Source organism: Taurulus bubalis, assembly GCF_910589615.1.
Source record: "Taurulus bubalis genome assembly, chromosome: 1".
NCBI classification, from domain to species: Eukaryota; Metazoa; Chordata; class Actinopteri; order Perciformes; family Cottidae; genus Taurulus; species Taurulus bubalis.
This window is the reverse complement of record NC_136589.1, coordinates 900,678-917,897: the sequence shown is the minus strand read 5'-3', so window position 1 is coordinate 917,897 and position 17,220 is coordinate 900,678. Positions and strand designations below refer to the sequence as shown.

Below are 17,220 nucleotides of genomic sequence, written 5' to 3'. Positions count from 1 at the left end.
GTGTTTTATTTAAATATTCAGGTATTATCTACTCCCTAACAATTAGAATATATAACATTATCGAGTTAAAATGAAATACCTGTGATCTTGGTTGCCTCTTTGGTCTCAGCAGAAACACCAACTCCATATTCATTCTCGCCTGTCACTCTGAAGAAGTAGATTCCGCCCTCCAGCACGTCCATCGCCTTGTATGTCAGTCTGTTGCAAGCGTCAGTCAACCTGGTCCAGCCCTTTTGGCTGGCCTCACGGATATCAACCAGGTAGTTCTTGACTGGTCCTCCTCCCTCGTTCTCTGGAGTGTCCCAGGTTACAGTAGCAGAGATCTTGGTCACGTCCTTGACCTCTACATGGCCAGGAGGTCCAGGGGAATCCAAGACTCTGACATTGAGTGTCAAGGTGGCGGTTCCAGCTACGCTGGACAAAATGATGGTGTATTTGCCAGAGTCACTGCGAGTGGCTTTCTCTAACGTGATGGAGGTGAAGGTGTCTGTGGTGTCAATGACAGCACGAACCCTCAGGTCAACATCAGGCTTCGTCCATGTAACACTGGGGATGGGTTTGCCTCTGAAGGGTACTTTCATGGTGAATGAGCTACCATCCTTTACAATAAGAGTCTTCCTCATGTCATTGCTGATGTCAAAGACTGGCTCATCCTCTCTTTCTTTGGCGACCTGTTTGTCTGATTCAGGACTTGACTCACTGGCTCCAATCTTGTTAATGGACTTAACAACAAACACATATTCAGCCCCAGGTGTCAATCCCACCACTGTAAACTCGGTGTTCTTGGTATTCTGGACTCCAGTAATCCATTCATCATCGAAAGTGTTCCTGTATTTGACTCTGTAACCAGTTACAGGTGATCCACCATCAAACAGTGGCTTATTCCATGACAGGGTGACTGTTGTCTTTGAAGAGTCGATGATCTTAGGCTTAGCAGGAGGTGAAGGCAGGAATAGTGGGTCTTCGGCTTTTGTGAGTGGGCAAGGGACGCTGGAAGCACTGAGGCCAGCAGAATTCTCTGCAAACACTCTGTACTCATACTCAGCGCCACCACGAAGTTTTGAGGCTTTGACTCTGAGGTCATAAACAGGTTTCTTGTTGACACGGCACCATCGGAGGCCAGTCTTCTCTCGCTTTTCAATGACGTAGCCAGCGATACTGCTGCCACCATCAGAAACTGGTCTTTCCCAACAGATTGTCATTGCCTCACTAGTAATTGAGGTGACCTCTACATTAGTGGGCGCGGCAGGCACAGTGAATGGATCCACGGCCTTTGTTGGCTCACTCTCCAGGGCCTCACCATCCCCATATTTGTTGACTCCCCTGACTCTGAAGATGTACTCATTTCCTTTGAGCAGCTTGGTCACTTTACAGGTGGTTGCCTTCATGTCACCAAAGACAAGAGTCCAGGTGAGTCGACTGGTCTCACGTTTCTCGACAATGTAGTGCATGATTTCAGCACCACCGTTCTCCTGAGGAGGGCCCCAGTTTATGGTGCATTTCTCCCCCGTCAGGCCAGATACTGCCAATGGTCCTGAGGAAGGTCCAGGTCTGTCCAGAACTTTACAGTTGATAGCCATAGACCTGGTTCCTGCCACATTGTGCAAGGTCAGGACATACTGTCCGGAGTCCCTCCTGATAGCATCTCTGACAATCAGTGTAGTTGTGAAGTTGGTGGCTGTGATTTCACACCTGGCCTCCTTCTCAATCTCCTTTCCATCCTTAGACCATGATACGACTGGGAGTGGGCGGCCCGTGATTTCAGCATCAATTCGAATGATCTCTCCAGCCTTAATGACAATCAGCTGTCTGAACTGCTCATCCAGGATGATAGAGGGAGGGTCAACATCATCCTTGACTGTGACAGGACCAGTGCTCTCTGAGGGAGCACTCAACAGCTCTGCAGAATTCTTAGCGATGACGTGGAAGTCATATTGGACATCTTCTGTGAGGCCTGTGACATCGAAGTAGGTGTCTTGCAGGTTGGTAAAATTGCATTTGAGCCAGCGACCACTGGGAAGTTCTTTACGCTCAACAATGTACCCAGTTATCTTTACTCCGCCATCATACTCTGGCTTCTCCCAGAAGAGGGAAACTGAGGTCCTGGTAATGTTGGTGACTCTAAGGTTACGTGGAGATTCACATGGATCCCTGGCTGCCACAGCGTCACTTGCCTTCGTGCAAGGACCAATTCCAGCAATATTCTCAGCATAGACTCTAAACTGATACAGCAGGCCTTCTTCAATGCCTGTCATTTTAAATTGGTTCTCAGCCAGCAGACCTCTGTTAACCTTGGTCCACAGGATGCTGCTTTGGTCTTTGCATTCAATGTGATAACCAAGTACAGCGCTGCCACCATCACTGGCAGGTCTGCCCCACACCACGAGCATGCCATACTTGGTGGCATGGGAAACATGGACGTTGGTTGGAGTGCCAGGAGGCTCAAAGGGATACTGAGCAATAACAGGAGTAGAGTCAATGGCAGAACTCTTGCCGTAACGGTTCTCAGCTGCAATACGGAACTGATACTCTATTCCCTGAATGAGACGAGACACCTTGATTGATGTCCTGGCTACTGTGGCTGAAACAATCTGCCATGAGGTTGTGGTAGTGTCTCTTTTCTCCACAACATAGTTGTTAATTTGGCATCCACCATCATAGGTTGGAGGATCCCAAGACAGAGAGATGGAGTCAGCGCTCACCTCATCCATCTTAATGTTGCTGGGTGGGCCAGGTTTGTCCAGGATTATAACAGATATTTCAGCTGTGTTGGTGCCAACTGAGTTTGTCAGAGTTATCACATACTTTCCTACATCCTCCTTGGTTGCATCCTTGATGACAATCTTGGATGAGGTCTTGGAAGTAAGAACATTGACCCTTGTTGTCTGCTTAAGTGCTTGGCCGTCCTTCTTCCAGGACACTTCAGGCTGAGGTCTGCCTCTGAAGGGAACATCAATCTTCAGGTCATCTCCTGCTTTTACACTGTATGTGTCGTAGGACAGGTTGACGATGGGCTGCATCGTAATGTCTTTCACAACCACAGGGGCAACCAGAGGCTTAGCATCACTCTTGCCCTTATCATTCACAGCAGTCACCCTGAAGGAATATTCCTCTCCAGTTGTGAGTCCACCAATAGTAGCTTCCAGTGCTTTGACTTCACTGCACACGGACCATTTGTCATCTCCCTTTGGCTGCATCTCAACAATAAAGTTTGTAATCTTGCTGCCTCCATCGTGATCCGGTTTCTCCCAGGAAAGAGAGACTGTGTGACGAGTTACGTCAACCAGGACAATCTTCCCAGGAGGCAAAGGAGCCTCAGCCACCTTGACTTGATCTGTGGAGGCAGGAAGACCTACTCCAAGCTCATTCACAGCCAACACACGGAAATAGAATCGACCTCCCTCTTGCAGGTCAGAAACAATAAAAGAGTTCCTCACACAGTTGGTGGAAACACTAGTAAAAGCCATTCTTTTCTGCTCTCTCTTCTCCACAATGTAGTGCGATATCTTAGCCCCACCATCGATTGAAGGAGGCTCCCAGGAGAGAGAGACAGAAGTTCTCTTCACATCCTTAACCGCCAGGTTGGTAGGAGCGCTAGGGGAGTCCAGAACTCTGACATTGATGAAGGCTGATTTAGAACCACTGAGGTTCTCAAGGTTCAGTACATATTTGCCAGTGTCGAATCTATCGACATTCTCGATCACCAGCATTGTGTAGGAGCTTGTGACTTCAATCTGGGCACGCTCATTCAAAGTGCCATCAGCCTTTGACCATCTGACCTCTGGCTCTGGCTTTCCTCTGATTGTCACAAACAGTCGCAAGGAGGCGGTCGCACGAACATTGACCATCTTCCTCAGGTCAGCATCTAGTTCAATTTCAGGAGCCTCCAGCTTCTCTGCAGCGATCACAGAACCAGGTAGGTCCACGTGCTCTCCTACTCCCTCACAGTTAATGGCACAGATGCGGAAGTTGTACTCTGCATTCTCCTTCAGAAGCTTCACAGTGTAATGAGTGGCCTGAACACCAGTGGGTGGTGTGCAAGTGATCCATTCATCATCTGCTGCCTCCTTCCTTTCAACAACATATCCACTTATCTGTGCACCACCATCATAGATAGGCCTGGACCAGGACAGGGACACTGTGGTGCTTGAATGGCCGGTGACTTTGGGGTTATTTGGAGATCCTGGTGGATAAATGGCATCACAGGCTTTGATGTATTCAGTTGGTGCACTAGACTTTCCCACACCAGCAGCATTTTCAGCTGAGATCTTGAATTCATAGGAGTGGCCCTCTGTGAGGCCACTGCATCTGAATCTCATGTCACTCAGTCTCTTCTTATTGCACTTAGTCCATCTGATGCCATCCATATCACGTTTTTCAAGGACATATCCTTCAATCTCAGCTCCTCCATTATGCTCTGGTCTCTCCCATGTCAGCACAATGGAATCCCTAGTGATAGCGCTGATCTCTGGGATCGAGGGGGCACTGGGAGTGGTGAAGGGGTTACGAGCAATAACAGCCTCAGACTCCAAATGTTCACCAACACCATATTTATTCACAGCAGTGACTCTAAAGATGTATTCATTGCCGGGCAGCAGTTTTGTGATTTTGTAGCTGATGGCCTGGATCTTGGGCTCAACCATGGTCCATGACAAACGACTAGTCTCTCTCTTCTCAATGATGTAGTGAGAGATGCTCGCTCCACCATCATGTGAGGGATGGTTCCAGTGCAGATAACATTTCTCAGCTGTGACCCCTTTAACTTCTAGCGGGCCATCTGGAGCACCAGGTCTATCCAGAACTTTGACATTAACTGGGACCATCTTGACTCCTCCTACATTGACAAGTTTGAGGTAAAAGTGGCCACCATCCACTCTGATGCAATCCTTGACTGTCAGGATGGTACGTGTGAGGGTGGTCTTGACCTCCATTCGTGGTGTGGTTTGGTCGATCTCTTTTCCATCCTTTAACCAAATTACTTCAGGCAGAGGTTTGCCAGCATAGTCTGCGTCAATGACAAATGTCTCACCAGCACTAACAACAGTCAGATCCTTGAATTTAGAATCCATGGTGGCTTCTGGAGCCTCAATTTCATCTTTGGCAGTAATCTCTCCTGTGCTCTGAGAAGGACGGCTGAAAATTCCAGCAGCGTTCCTGGCAATGACTCTGTACTCATAAACACAGTCCTCAGTCAGGCCGGTCAGTGTGTGCTGGGTAGTAATGATGTTGGCGAAGCTGGCCTTCATCCATCGAGTATCTGGGTGCTTCTTCCTCTCAATCACATAGCCAGTGATTGCACTGCCTCCATCATACTGTGGCCTTGTCCACTGAAGCGTCACATGATTTCTGGTGATATTAATGGCCTCAGGAGTGCCTGGTGGGTCACAAGGGTCCCTGGCTACTGTGCTCTCAGAGACTTTGCTAACTGGGCTGAGTCCAGCAATGTTCTCAGCATAAACTCTGAATTCATACTCAATAGCTTCTTCCAGCTCTGAAGTCTTGAAACGTGTGTCCGGGATTAGAAGCTTGTTGAGTTTAGTCCACAAGAGGCTGTTCTTCTCTTTTCTCTCGAGGTGATAGCCTAAGACTGGACTGCCTCCGTTGTTGGTGGGAGCTTTCCACTCAACAACCATGTTTTCTTTAGTTGCAGCAGAAACAATTGGTGTTCCAGGAGCAGCAGGCTCACTGAATGGATACTGCGCAATAGCATTGGGAGAGACGATGGCAGAACTCTTTCCATATCTATTCTCAGCAGACACTCTGAATTGATACTCAATTCCAGTCTTTAAGTTGGTGACTTTGATGGTTGATCTGGCAATAGTAGCAGACACAATCTGCCATGCTGTCGTGGTCGTATCTCTCTTCTCCACAATGTAGTTGTTGATCTGACAGCCTCCGGTATACGCTGGTGGCTCCCAGGAGAGGGCCATATAATTGGAGCTCACCTCCTCAATCTTCACAGGGCCTGTGGGTGGGCCAGGCTTTTCTAGAATGATGACAGTAATCTCCTCTGCAGCTGTTCCAATACTGCTGGTGGCTGTGATGGTGTATTTACCGGAGTCTTCCTTATTTGCATCCTTGATGCACAGCTTAGTAGATGAAAGTGTGCTGGATACATTTAGTCTAGTTGTCTCCTTAAGAGCTTGTCCATCCTTCTTCCATTCAACCTTGGGAACAGGGCGCCCCATCACTGGAATCTCAATCTTCAGATCCTCACCATTTTGTACACTGTACGTGTTGGATACCATTTTGAATCCGGGCTTGGTAGTTAGATCTTTAGCAGTGACTGGTGCAGCCAGAGCCCTGGGGTCACTCTTGCCCTTTTCATTGAAAGCTGACACTCTAAAGAGGTACTCATGCCCCGCACTCAGGCTTGTGACAGTGCCCTCACAAGTTTTGGTTGTGGCGGCTACCACCCATTCTTCTGAACCCACGGGCTGCATCTCAATGTAGTAGCCTATGATCCTGCTGCCTCCATCATGGTCTGGCTTCTCCCAGGAGAAGGAGGCAGAGGTTTTGGTCACTTCAGTCAAAGTGACTTTACCAACTGATAGAGGAGGCTCAGAGGTCTTAACTGAGCTTTCTGTCTCAGCTGGCTGTCCAACACCAAACTCATTCTCAGCTAAGATTCTGAAATAGTAGATAGTTCCCTCAGTGAGGCCAGTGATACGGTAGCTTGTCTTTGTGCACTTGTTGTCCACGCTAGAGTAAACTATCCTGGTTGACTCACGCTTTTCAACCAGGTAATTCTTGATTCTTGAACCTCCATCAATAAGAGGAGGCTCCCAGGTCAGAGTGACACTTTCCCTCTTAATGTCTTTTACTGTCAGATTCACAGGGGCCCCTGGAGTGTCCAGAACTTTAACAAAAACAAAGGCGGATTTGGCTCCAGCGCTATTTTCCAAGTTGAGGATGTATTTTCCAGCATCATATTTGTCACAGATGTCAATGGAGAGCTGTGAGTACTCGTCACCAGAGTCTATCTGAGCTTTAATGGGCAGTGCTCCATCCTCCTTGGCCCAGCTGATCTCAGGAATAGGATGGCCTTTGAATGGAACACAGATTCTCATTGAGCCTCCTGCACGGACGACTATTCCCTTCCTGAGCTCTGCATCCAGAATCATCTCAGGAGGATCAAGCTTGTCTAATGGTTTCACGACCCCCTCGATCTCGGTGGGCTCACCAACACCCAGCTTGTTTATGGCACATATGCGCACCTTGTATTCCTGGTGCTCTATCAACTTAGTGATGGTAAACTTGGTAGCATTAACTCCAGAGGGTGGGGTGCATATGCTCCACTCCTCCTCGTCAGCCTTAGTAATTTCCACAGCATATCCTTGAATCTCACAACCACCATCATAGATAGGCCGGTGCCAGGCCAGACTGATGGTGTCTTTAGTCAAATTGACCACGTGGGCATTGGAGGGACTTCCCGGTTCAAAAGAAGGGTCACAGGCTTTGAGGTAAGATGTAGGTGGGCTTGGCTGACCCACTCCAGCTACATTCTCAGCCGATACTCTGAATTCATATTCATGGTCCTCAGTCAGTCCTGTTACTCTGAAACGTAAGTCTGTCACTCTGCGTTTGTTGCACTTGGTCCATCTCACTCCAGCTCTGTCTCTCTTCTCAACAATATAACCACTAATCTCACTGCCTCCAGTTGTCTCGGGGCGGTTCCAGCAGACAGTCATGGAGTCCCTGGCAATGTTGGTGATCTCAAGCTCCTGAGGTGAGCCAGGGGGAACAAATGGATTTTTCATCATAACTGGCACTGATTCAAGAGGCTCGCCCGTTCCGTATTTGTTGACAGCCAAGACTCTGAAGATATACTCATTGCCCTTCAACAGTTTGGTAACCTTGAACATGGTAGCTCCGCAGTCACTGGAGACTACAGTCCATGCAAGGCGGCTGGTTTCTCTCTTCTGAATGACGTAGTGAGAAATGCTAGCTCCTCCATCGTCCCTGGGGGGCAACCATGATAGGGAGCACTTTTCCTCAGTGACATTGCTGACGGTAAGAGGTCCCTCTGAGGGGCCTGGTCTGTCCAGGACCTTTACACTGAATGGTACAGTCTTAGTTCCAGCCACATTAGTCACAACCAGCGTGTACTGTCCACCATCCACTCTGATGGCATCCTTCACAATGAGCAAAGCCTTAAAATCTGTGTTTTTGATCTCAGCTCTTGCCGAGTTTTCAACTTCAACATTTCCTTTGAACCACTGGGCTGTGGGGATGGGCTTTCCTTCCACACAGGCCTCCAAACTGAAAATCTCTCCAGCATTGATAACAATGGTCTGGTTGTACATAGGATCTGTCTCACATTTAGGTGGGTCAATTTCATCCATGGCTGTGATGGATCCTGTGCTTTCAGAGGGCTTGCTGACAGCACCAGCTGCATTCCTTGCAATTATTCTGAAATCATATTTACTGTGTTCTGTCAGACCAGTAACTGTGAATTCATGTTCAATGACATTTGCAAAGCTGGCCTTCATCCACTTGCCCTCAGGAAGGTCACGTTTCCCCACTACATAGCCAGTAATCAAGCATCCACCATCATACTCTGGAGCAGTCCACTTCAGCTTCACCGAGTGCCTGGTCACAATCACAGCCTCAGGACGACCAGGAGGATAACATGGGTCACGGGCTACATACACCTCAGAGACTTTGCTGCATTTTCCGATGCCAACAATATTCTCAGCATAGACTCTGTACTCATACTCAATGCCTTCCTCAAGAGGAGCAGATTTGAACCTGCAGTCTTGGATGAGCATTTTGTTGATCTTGGTCCAGAGGATACTGTTCTTCTCCTTTCTTTCCAGATGGTAGCCCAAAATTGCACTGCCTCCATCCGATGGAGGTTTGTGCCACTCAACCACCATATAGTCTTTAGAGTATGTAGCCACAAATGGTGTTCCTGATGGGCCAGGCTCCTGGAACGGATACTGAGCCACAATAGGCGCTGAATCAATTGCATAACTCTTTCCATATTTGTTCTCGGCATAGATTCTAAACTGGTATTCACTGCCTGTCTTCAGATTGCTCACTTTTAGCGTGGTCCTTGCCAGAGTGGCAGATAAGACCATCCAGTTGGTTGTTGTTGTGTCTCTCTTCTCCACCACATAGTTAGAGATTGGGCAACCACCTGTATATGTAGGAGGTTCCCAGTTAAGAGTCATACTCTCAGCACTGACATCCTCAAATTTGACAGGGCCTGTTGGTGGGCCTGGTTTGTCCAGGGTAATCACCTCAATAGTGGCATCCTTGGAACCAAGGGAATTGACAATATTGATGCTGTACATGCCTCCATCCTCTCTGATAGCATCTTTTATGGTGAGAGTAGTGTGACGTGCTGAGTCAGTGATATTGACTCTGGTGGTCTGCTTAAGGGCTGCTCCATCCTTGGTCCAAGTGATGCTTGGCTTTGGATGACCAGCAACTGGGACTTCAATCTTGAGGTCATACCCCACCTGGACACTGTAGGTGCTCATTTGGGGTCTAACGGAAGGCTCAATCACAAGGTCCTTAGCTACAACGGATTGAGCCAGCTGTCTGGGGTCACTTTTGCCCTTGTCATTTACAGCAACAACTCTGAACTGGTACTCCTCTCCCTTGAGCAGATTTGTCACTACAGTCTCCAGGGCTTTCCCACTAGCGCACAAAGACCAGGTTTCGCTGTCCTTAGGTGCCAATTCAACTTCATAGTAACTGATCCTACTGCCGCCGTCATGTTCGGGCTTCTCCCAGGCGAGAGTTACGGAGCTACGAGTGACGTCAACAACACTGACTTTACCAGGTGGCTGAGGCTTTTCAGATACCTTAACTGGTTCTATAGTTTTAGCAGGGAGACCCACACCATATTCATTCTCAGCCAGGACTCTGAAGAAGAAGATTCCACCCTCTGGCAGAGGCTCAACTTTCCATGACATTCTGTTGCAGGTGGTGATGGGAGAATACACTTTCCTTGTGCTTTCACGCTTCTCAACAATATAATGCTTAATCTTTGAGCCGCCATCCAGATGTGGAGGCTCCCATGTGAGAGTGACGGAATTCTTGGTAATCTCTTTCACCAAAAAGTTAGCTGGTGGACCAGGTGAATCCAAGACTCTGACACTGATGAAGACTGACTTCACTCCGCTGGCATTCTCTGCAGTCAGGGTGTACTTGCCAGTGTCAAATCTGTCAACATTCTCAATGACAAGTGAAGCATAGCTGCTTGTATTGTCAATCAGGGCAGTCTCCTTGATCGCGCCATCAACCTTCCCCCATTTCAGCTCAGGAGCTGGACGACCTCTCACAGGAACAAACAGCCTGAGAGTGCTTGCTGATCTAATGTTGATCATCTTTCTCATATCAGCATCCAAGTCAAGATCAGGAGCCTCAAGCTTTTCCTCCAGCAGAATTTTTCCTGAAATATCAGCATGCTCCCCAATACCAACTTTGTTGATGGCGCATACTCTGAATTGGTATTCGTGCTTTTCCAGAAGCTTTGTCACTGTAAACTTGGTGTTTGTGATTCCGCTTGGAGGAGTGCACATAAACCACTCATCAGTTGCTGCATTGCAGGCCTCAACAATATAAGCCTGAATCTCACAGCCACCATCATAGATGGGTTTGCCCCATGTCAGGGAAACAGTGGACCTAGATGTGTCCACCACTTTGGGGTTGTTTGGTGGGCCTGCTTTGAAGATTGGATCCAATGCTTTGTAGTACATTGTTGGTGCACTAGGTGTGCCAATACCTGCAGAATTTTCAGCAGAAACTCTGAATTCATAGCTGTGGCTTTCTAGGAGCCCTGTCACTCTGAAGCGCAGCTCACTCACTGTGCGCTTGTTGCACCTGGTCCACCTCACACCGTCCTTGTCACGTTTCTCAACAATGTATCCCTGAATATCGCTTCCACCATCATTAGTTGGTCTATCCCAGGTCACCACCATTGAATCTTTAGTGATTGTGGAGACTTCTACATCTGTTGGTGAGTTGGCAGTGACAAATTGATTTTTGGCAATCATTGGCTCAGATTCAAGAGGCTCACCAACTCCGTATTTGTTGACTGGAATCACTCTGAAGATGTACTCATTACCAGGAAGAAGTTTTGTGATCTTCAGGTTCAGTGTCTGGACCTTTTGTTCAACTACAGTCCAAACCAGTCGGCTTGTTTCCCTCCTCTCAACAATGTAATGGGAAACATCGCTACCTCCATCTTGCAGGGGAGATTTCCAGGCAATGGAGCATTTCTCACTGGTGATCCCGTAGATGGAGATAGGGCCATCGGGTGGACCTGGCCTGTCCAGGACCTTGACATTAATGTTAACGGATTTCTCTCCTCCAACATTCTTTACCAGCAAAGTGTACTGACCTCCATCAACACGGATAGCTTCTTTAACCACTAGGCAAGCTGTAAAGTCTGTGTTCTTGAGCTCTAGGCGTGCTGCTTCAGCAATCTCTTGGCCCTCCTTCCGCCAGTGTACTTTGGGCACAGGCTTACCAGAGATAGCAGCCTCAAGCCTGAATATTTCTCCAGCATTTACCACCACAGCCTGGGAGTACTTAGCTTCTAAGTCAATCTGGGGTGGATCCACCTCATCCCTAGCAGTAATAGTTCCAGTAGAATCAGAGGGCTGGCTGGAGACACCTGCTGAATTCCTGGCGATGACACGGAACTCATAAATCTGATCTTCAGTAAGTCCTGTGACAACAAATATAGTCTCAGGGACGTTGGCAAAACTAGCTTTCATCCAGCGGCCGGCTCCTTCTTTCTTCTCAACCACATAGCCTGTAATCTTGATGCCGCCGTCATACTCAGGTTTGGCCCATCTGAGTGTCACTTGGTTTCTTGTCACAATGACAGCCTCTGGTTTTCCTGGTCTGTCACAAGGATCTCTAGCCACTTGCATTTCACTCAGTTTGCTGGCTTTGCTGAGGCCAACAATGTTCTCAGCATAGACTCTGAACTCATATTCAATACCCTCCTCAAGGCCAACAGCCTTAAATCTGTTCTCTGGGATTAGTTGTTTGTTCTGTTTCACCCACAATATACTGTTTCTCTCCTTGAGCTCCAAGTGGTAGCCCAGAATTTTGCTCCCACCATCATTGCTGGGTGTATCCCATACAATCACCATGTTCTCCTTGGTGGCTGACTGGACCACAACAGAACGTGGTGAGCTGGGCAATTCAAATGGATACTGAGCAACAATGGTTTCAGAGAGCAGTAGAGAGGACTTGCCATATCTATTCTCTGCAGCAATCCTAAACTGGTACTCAACTCCAGTCTTCAGACGGGCTGCCTTGATGGTGGTTCTGGCCACAGTAGCTGACACAATCTGCCAGTTAGTGGTAGACGTGTCTCTCTTCTCAACAATGTAATTGCTGATAGCACATCCACCGTCATACTCTGGTGGATTCCAGGACAAGACCATGCTGTCAGCAGTGACCTCATCCAGCTTAATTGGGCCAGTTGGGGGACCAGGCTTATCGAGAACAATGACACTGAGGTCTGTAGATGCTTCTCCAACTGTATTGGTCAGTTTGATAGTGTATGTGCCCACATCATCTCTGCAAGCCTCCTTAATAACCAGGTGAAGGTTTTTGTCTGTGGCTTCAGCATTAACTCTTGTTGTCTCCTTGAGAAGAATGCCATCCTTGAGCCAAGTTGCGGTAGCCTTTGGACAGGCAGCATACGGCACATCTATCTTCAGATCATCTCCTGCTAGCACACTGAATGTGCTGAAAAGCAGTTTAAAGGTTGGTGAGATGACTAGGTCTTTAGCCACCACAGGCAAACTAAGAGAGCGTGGATCACTAACTCCCTTTTCATTGCTGGCTGAGATACGGAACATGTACTCCTCTCCTTGTGTAAGGCCAGCTACAAGAGCCACATTGGTCTTTACCACCATGACCTGGGTCCACTTCTCACTGCCTTTACCCTGCATCTCAACAATATAACCCGTGATTCTGCTGCCACCATCATAGTCAGGCTTTTCCCAAGATAGTGTGACACTGGAGCTGGTAACTTCTAGAAGAGACACTTTGCCTGGTGGTAGTGGCTTCTCTGACACTTTAATTGATTCAAGAGTCTCTACTGGGAGACCAACTCCATATTCATTCTCAGCGAGGATTCTAAAGCAGTACATCTTTCCTTCCTCCAGGTCTCCAATTTTCCAACTGGACTTGTGGCAGCTGGCACAGACTGTTGTGTAGGCCTTTCTGGTCGACTCTCGCTTCTCCACAATGTAGTTGCGGACTCTGGAGCCACCATCAATGAGAGGTGCATCCCAAACGAGGGAAACTGAATCTCTTGTGATCTCCTTGACAAACAGATTCTGAGGGGCTCCAGGAGTATCAAGCACCCGGACATTAACATAGGCTGTTTTACTTCCGGAGGCATTTTCCACTGTCACCATGTATTTACCTGCATCGAACCTGTCAACATTGTCTACCTGAAGAGTGGTGAATGATGAGGTGATTTCAATGTTAGCTCTGTCCAGGGATTCTCCATGCTCTCTTGACCATTTAACTTCAGGTGCTGGTCTGCCCTTGATAGGAACAAAGAGTCTCAGTGTGCCACAGGCTCTGATGCAGACCACCTTACGCAGCTCTGCTCCAAGTTCAATTTCTGGGGGAAGTAGTCTGTCTTCAGCCTTGGGGGTTCCAGGGACAGCAGCGGTTTCTCCCACTCCCTCACAATTAGTGGCACAGATGTTGATTTTGTACTCTTGGTTTTCCTTCAAGTTGGTAATGGTGAAGGAAGTGGCTGTCCATCCCTTCTTGGGAGTGTGTATTGTCCACTCATCCTCCTCAGGAAGGCAGGTCTCCACAATGTAACCAGTGATTTCAGAACCACCATCGTAGACAGGCTTGTTCCAGGCAAGGGTAATGGAAGACTTGGTTGTGTCCAGCACTCTGGGGTTCCCTGGAGGTCCAGGCTGGAAGATGGTGTCTACAGCTTTGTAGAACGGACTGGAAAGACTAGGCTGGCTTAGACCAGCATTATTCTCAGCAAAAACTCTGAATTCATATTCATGTCCTGGTGTGAGGCCAGAGGCCTTGAAGCGCAGGTCAGTTACAGTCCTCTTGTTGCATTTCACCCATCGCAGGCCAGTCTTATCCCTTCTCTCAATTATGTAGGTGTTTAATCTGCTGCCTCCATCGTGTTCAGGGCGCTCCCAGCAGACAACCATGGAGTCCTTGGTAATGGTGGTGACTTCAGGCTGCTGTGGTGGGTCACTGGGGACATACGGGTTTGTACAGATGACAGGTTCAGACTCCACAGGCTCACCCACGCCATACTTGTTAACAGCCATGACTCTGAAGACATATTCATTGCCCTTCAGGAGCTTGGTGACCTTGAACCTGTTTGCCTGGAGGTCTGTGGCCACGTTTGTCCATGCCAATCTACTGGTCTCTCGCCTCTGAATGATAAAGTACTCGATCTTGGCACCACCATCATGTGTTGGATGGAGCCAGTTAAGGACACATTTCTCAGCAGCGACATCAGAAATAGTGAGGGAGTCTGGTGGCCCAGGTCTGTCGAGCACCTTAACATTGTAGGTGAACTTGGCAAAGCCACCGGGATTGCTGGCGGTGAGTGTAAAAACACCTCCGTCCCTCCTCAGGGAGTCTTTGTTCGTTAGAGTTGTGTGGAAGTCAGTTGTCTTTATCTCTATCTTGCCTGTATCCTCGAGCTCCTTTCCTTCCTTGGTCCATACCAGAGATGGGATAGGCCTGCCAGTCACATTGGCCTCCAGCTTGAACAACTCTCCTGCCATGACAACAACATTGCTGCTATACGATGAATCAACATCAAGCCTGGGCTCTTCAATGTCATCTCTGCATGTGATTGCCTCTGAGGACTGGGATGGAGCACTGACAGCACCAGCTGAGTTTCTAGCAAACACACGGAATTCATAAGTTGCATCTTCGATCAAACCACTGACTGTGTAGATGGTTTCTAAGATATTGTTAAAGTTGGCTTTGAGCCAGCGTCCATTGGGCATCTCCCTCCTCTCTACTGTGTACCCAGTGATGGAGAATCCACCATCTCCCTCCGGTTTGGTCCACGAAACTGTCACCTCATGTCGGGTGATATTCAGTGCCACAGGTTTGCCTGGTGGGTCAACTGGGTCCAAAGCATACATAGTCTCAGAGGGTTTGCTTGGTTTGCTGAGACCAGCCATGTTTTCAGCAATAACACGGTGTTCATACCCGATTCCATCAACAAGGCCTGTTGATTTGAAGATATTTCCGACAACAATTGCTTTGCTGGTTCTCTGCCACAGAATGCTGTTTTTCTCTTTTCTTTCCACGTGATAGCCAAGGATGGCACTGCCTCCATCAGAGGAAGGCTCATTCCAGCTCAGAGTCATAGCATCCCTGTTGAAAGATGTGATCACAGGAGTGCCTGGCTGGCCTGGCACATCAAATGGATATGCAGCCACCACTGCTTCAGAGATAATGCTTGGTCCAATGCCATATCTGTTCTGGGCCTTGACACGGAACTGATATTGTGTTCCAGTGTTGAGTCGGGCTGCCTTGAATGTGGTGCGGATCACTGTAGCTGCCAACTCCATCCAGGAAGTACCGGTAGTCTCCCGCATCTCAACAATATAGTTGTTGATGGGAACGCCGCCGTCATTCTCTGGTGCCTCCCAAGACATGAGAACATAATCGCATGAAACCTCGTCCACCTTTATGGGACCAGTGGGAGGACCTGGGATGTCGTGGACCAGGACTGTGATCGTCTCAGTCACTGTACCTAGCATGTTCTTTCCAGTCATGGAATACTGGCCTCCATCAGTCCTCTTGATCTCTCCGATGTTGAGGATAGTTGACGTTGGTGTGGTTTCAGTGTTGATTCTTTGTGTCTCCTTGAGCCCAATGCCTCCCTTCTTCCAGGAAACCACAGGTTTGGGTTTACCGAGCACTGGAACTTCCACCTTGACGCGATCGCCTGCTTTGGCGATCACCGTCATCTGGTAGACTCCACGCATGTCGAAGGAGGGAGCGGATGTCTGCTCTCTGATAATAGCAGGCCTGCTCTCACGAGGGTCACTCCTGCCTGATGCATTGACAGCCATTATGCGGAAGATATATTCTGCGCCCTCGATCAGATCTGTGACAGTGTAGTCCAGAGCCTTCATGGTGTCCACATGAACCCACTGGTCAGTGTCCTTCTTCTGGGCCTCAATGACATATCCAGTGATCAAGCTGCCACCGTCATGAAGGGGCTTGGTCCATGCCAGACTAGCACTGTCAGCTGACACATCTGTGACATACAAGTTCTCTGGTGCTGAGGGGGCCTGAGACACCCTGATTGGCTCAGGGGATTCAGCAGGCTCACCTACGCCCAGGTCATTCTCAGCAGAGATACGGAAGTAGTAGTAAGCTCCCTCCTCAAGGTCTGTAAACTTGAAGGAGCACTTCTGCCATGTAGTGCTAATTACTGTGTAGGCCTTCTTGGTGGCCTCCCTCTTTTCAATAACATAGTTGCAAATCTTAGAACCACCGTCGATTATAGGGATTTCCCACTGGAGGGTGAGGCTGTTCCTGGTGATCTCTCTAGGCTTGACGTTGACCGGTGGTCCTGGTGTGTCCAAAACCTTCACATTAACAAAGCCGGTCTTCTTCCCAGCAACGTTCTCAAGACACAGGTTGTACTTTCCAGCATCGTATCTGGTGCAGTCAGGAATAACCAGTAGAGTGTAGGACTCTGTGGTGTCAATGTGTGCGCGTGTTTTCAGGTTGGTATCATCTTTGCTCCAGGTCACTTCAGGAACCGGACGACCCCTGATGGGAACAAACATACGAATTGAAGCGCGGCACCTGACCACCAGGGTTTTCCTGAGTTCAGCATCCAGCTCAAAGTCTGGCAGCGTCTCCTGGTCCACCAGTTCAATAACTTTCTCAATCTCTGCCGGCTCGCCAACTCCCTCCGAGTTTATGGCGGTGACTCTGAAGTGGTATTTGCCTCCTTTTTGAAGTTTCCCAATGACATATTCAGTAGCTTTCAATGGGTACTGTGTCTCCACCTCCCAGTCATCATGCCCTTCCTTTTTGTACTCAACGATATATCCTTTTACTTCAAGACCACCATCGTAGTGGGGTCGGCCCCAGGCGAAGGAAGCTGTGGTCTTTGTCGTGTCTGTAATTCTGGCGTTGGATGGGGGACCAGGTGGATCTAATAAACAAGAAAAACATTTATGAATAAAAAAGCGGGTGCTTGAT

General features: G+C 48.4%; 1 protein-coding gene across 1 annotated transcript in view; it reads right to left on the bottom strand.

Annotated features, from left to right (window-relative positions):
• Positions 1-17,220, bottom strand: part of ttn.2 (titin, tandem duplicate 2) — a gene marked incomplete at its 5' end in the record, with an annotated part of 209,766 nt that overhangs the window by 27,626 nt on the left and 164,920 nt on the right. Inside the window, 1 exon segment of the mRNA XM_079224802.1 lies at positions 80-17,173. Within this exon segment, the coding sequence (XP_079080928.1) occupies positions 80-17,173 (17,094 nt within the window).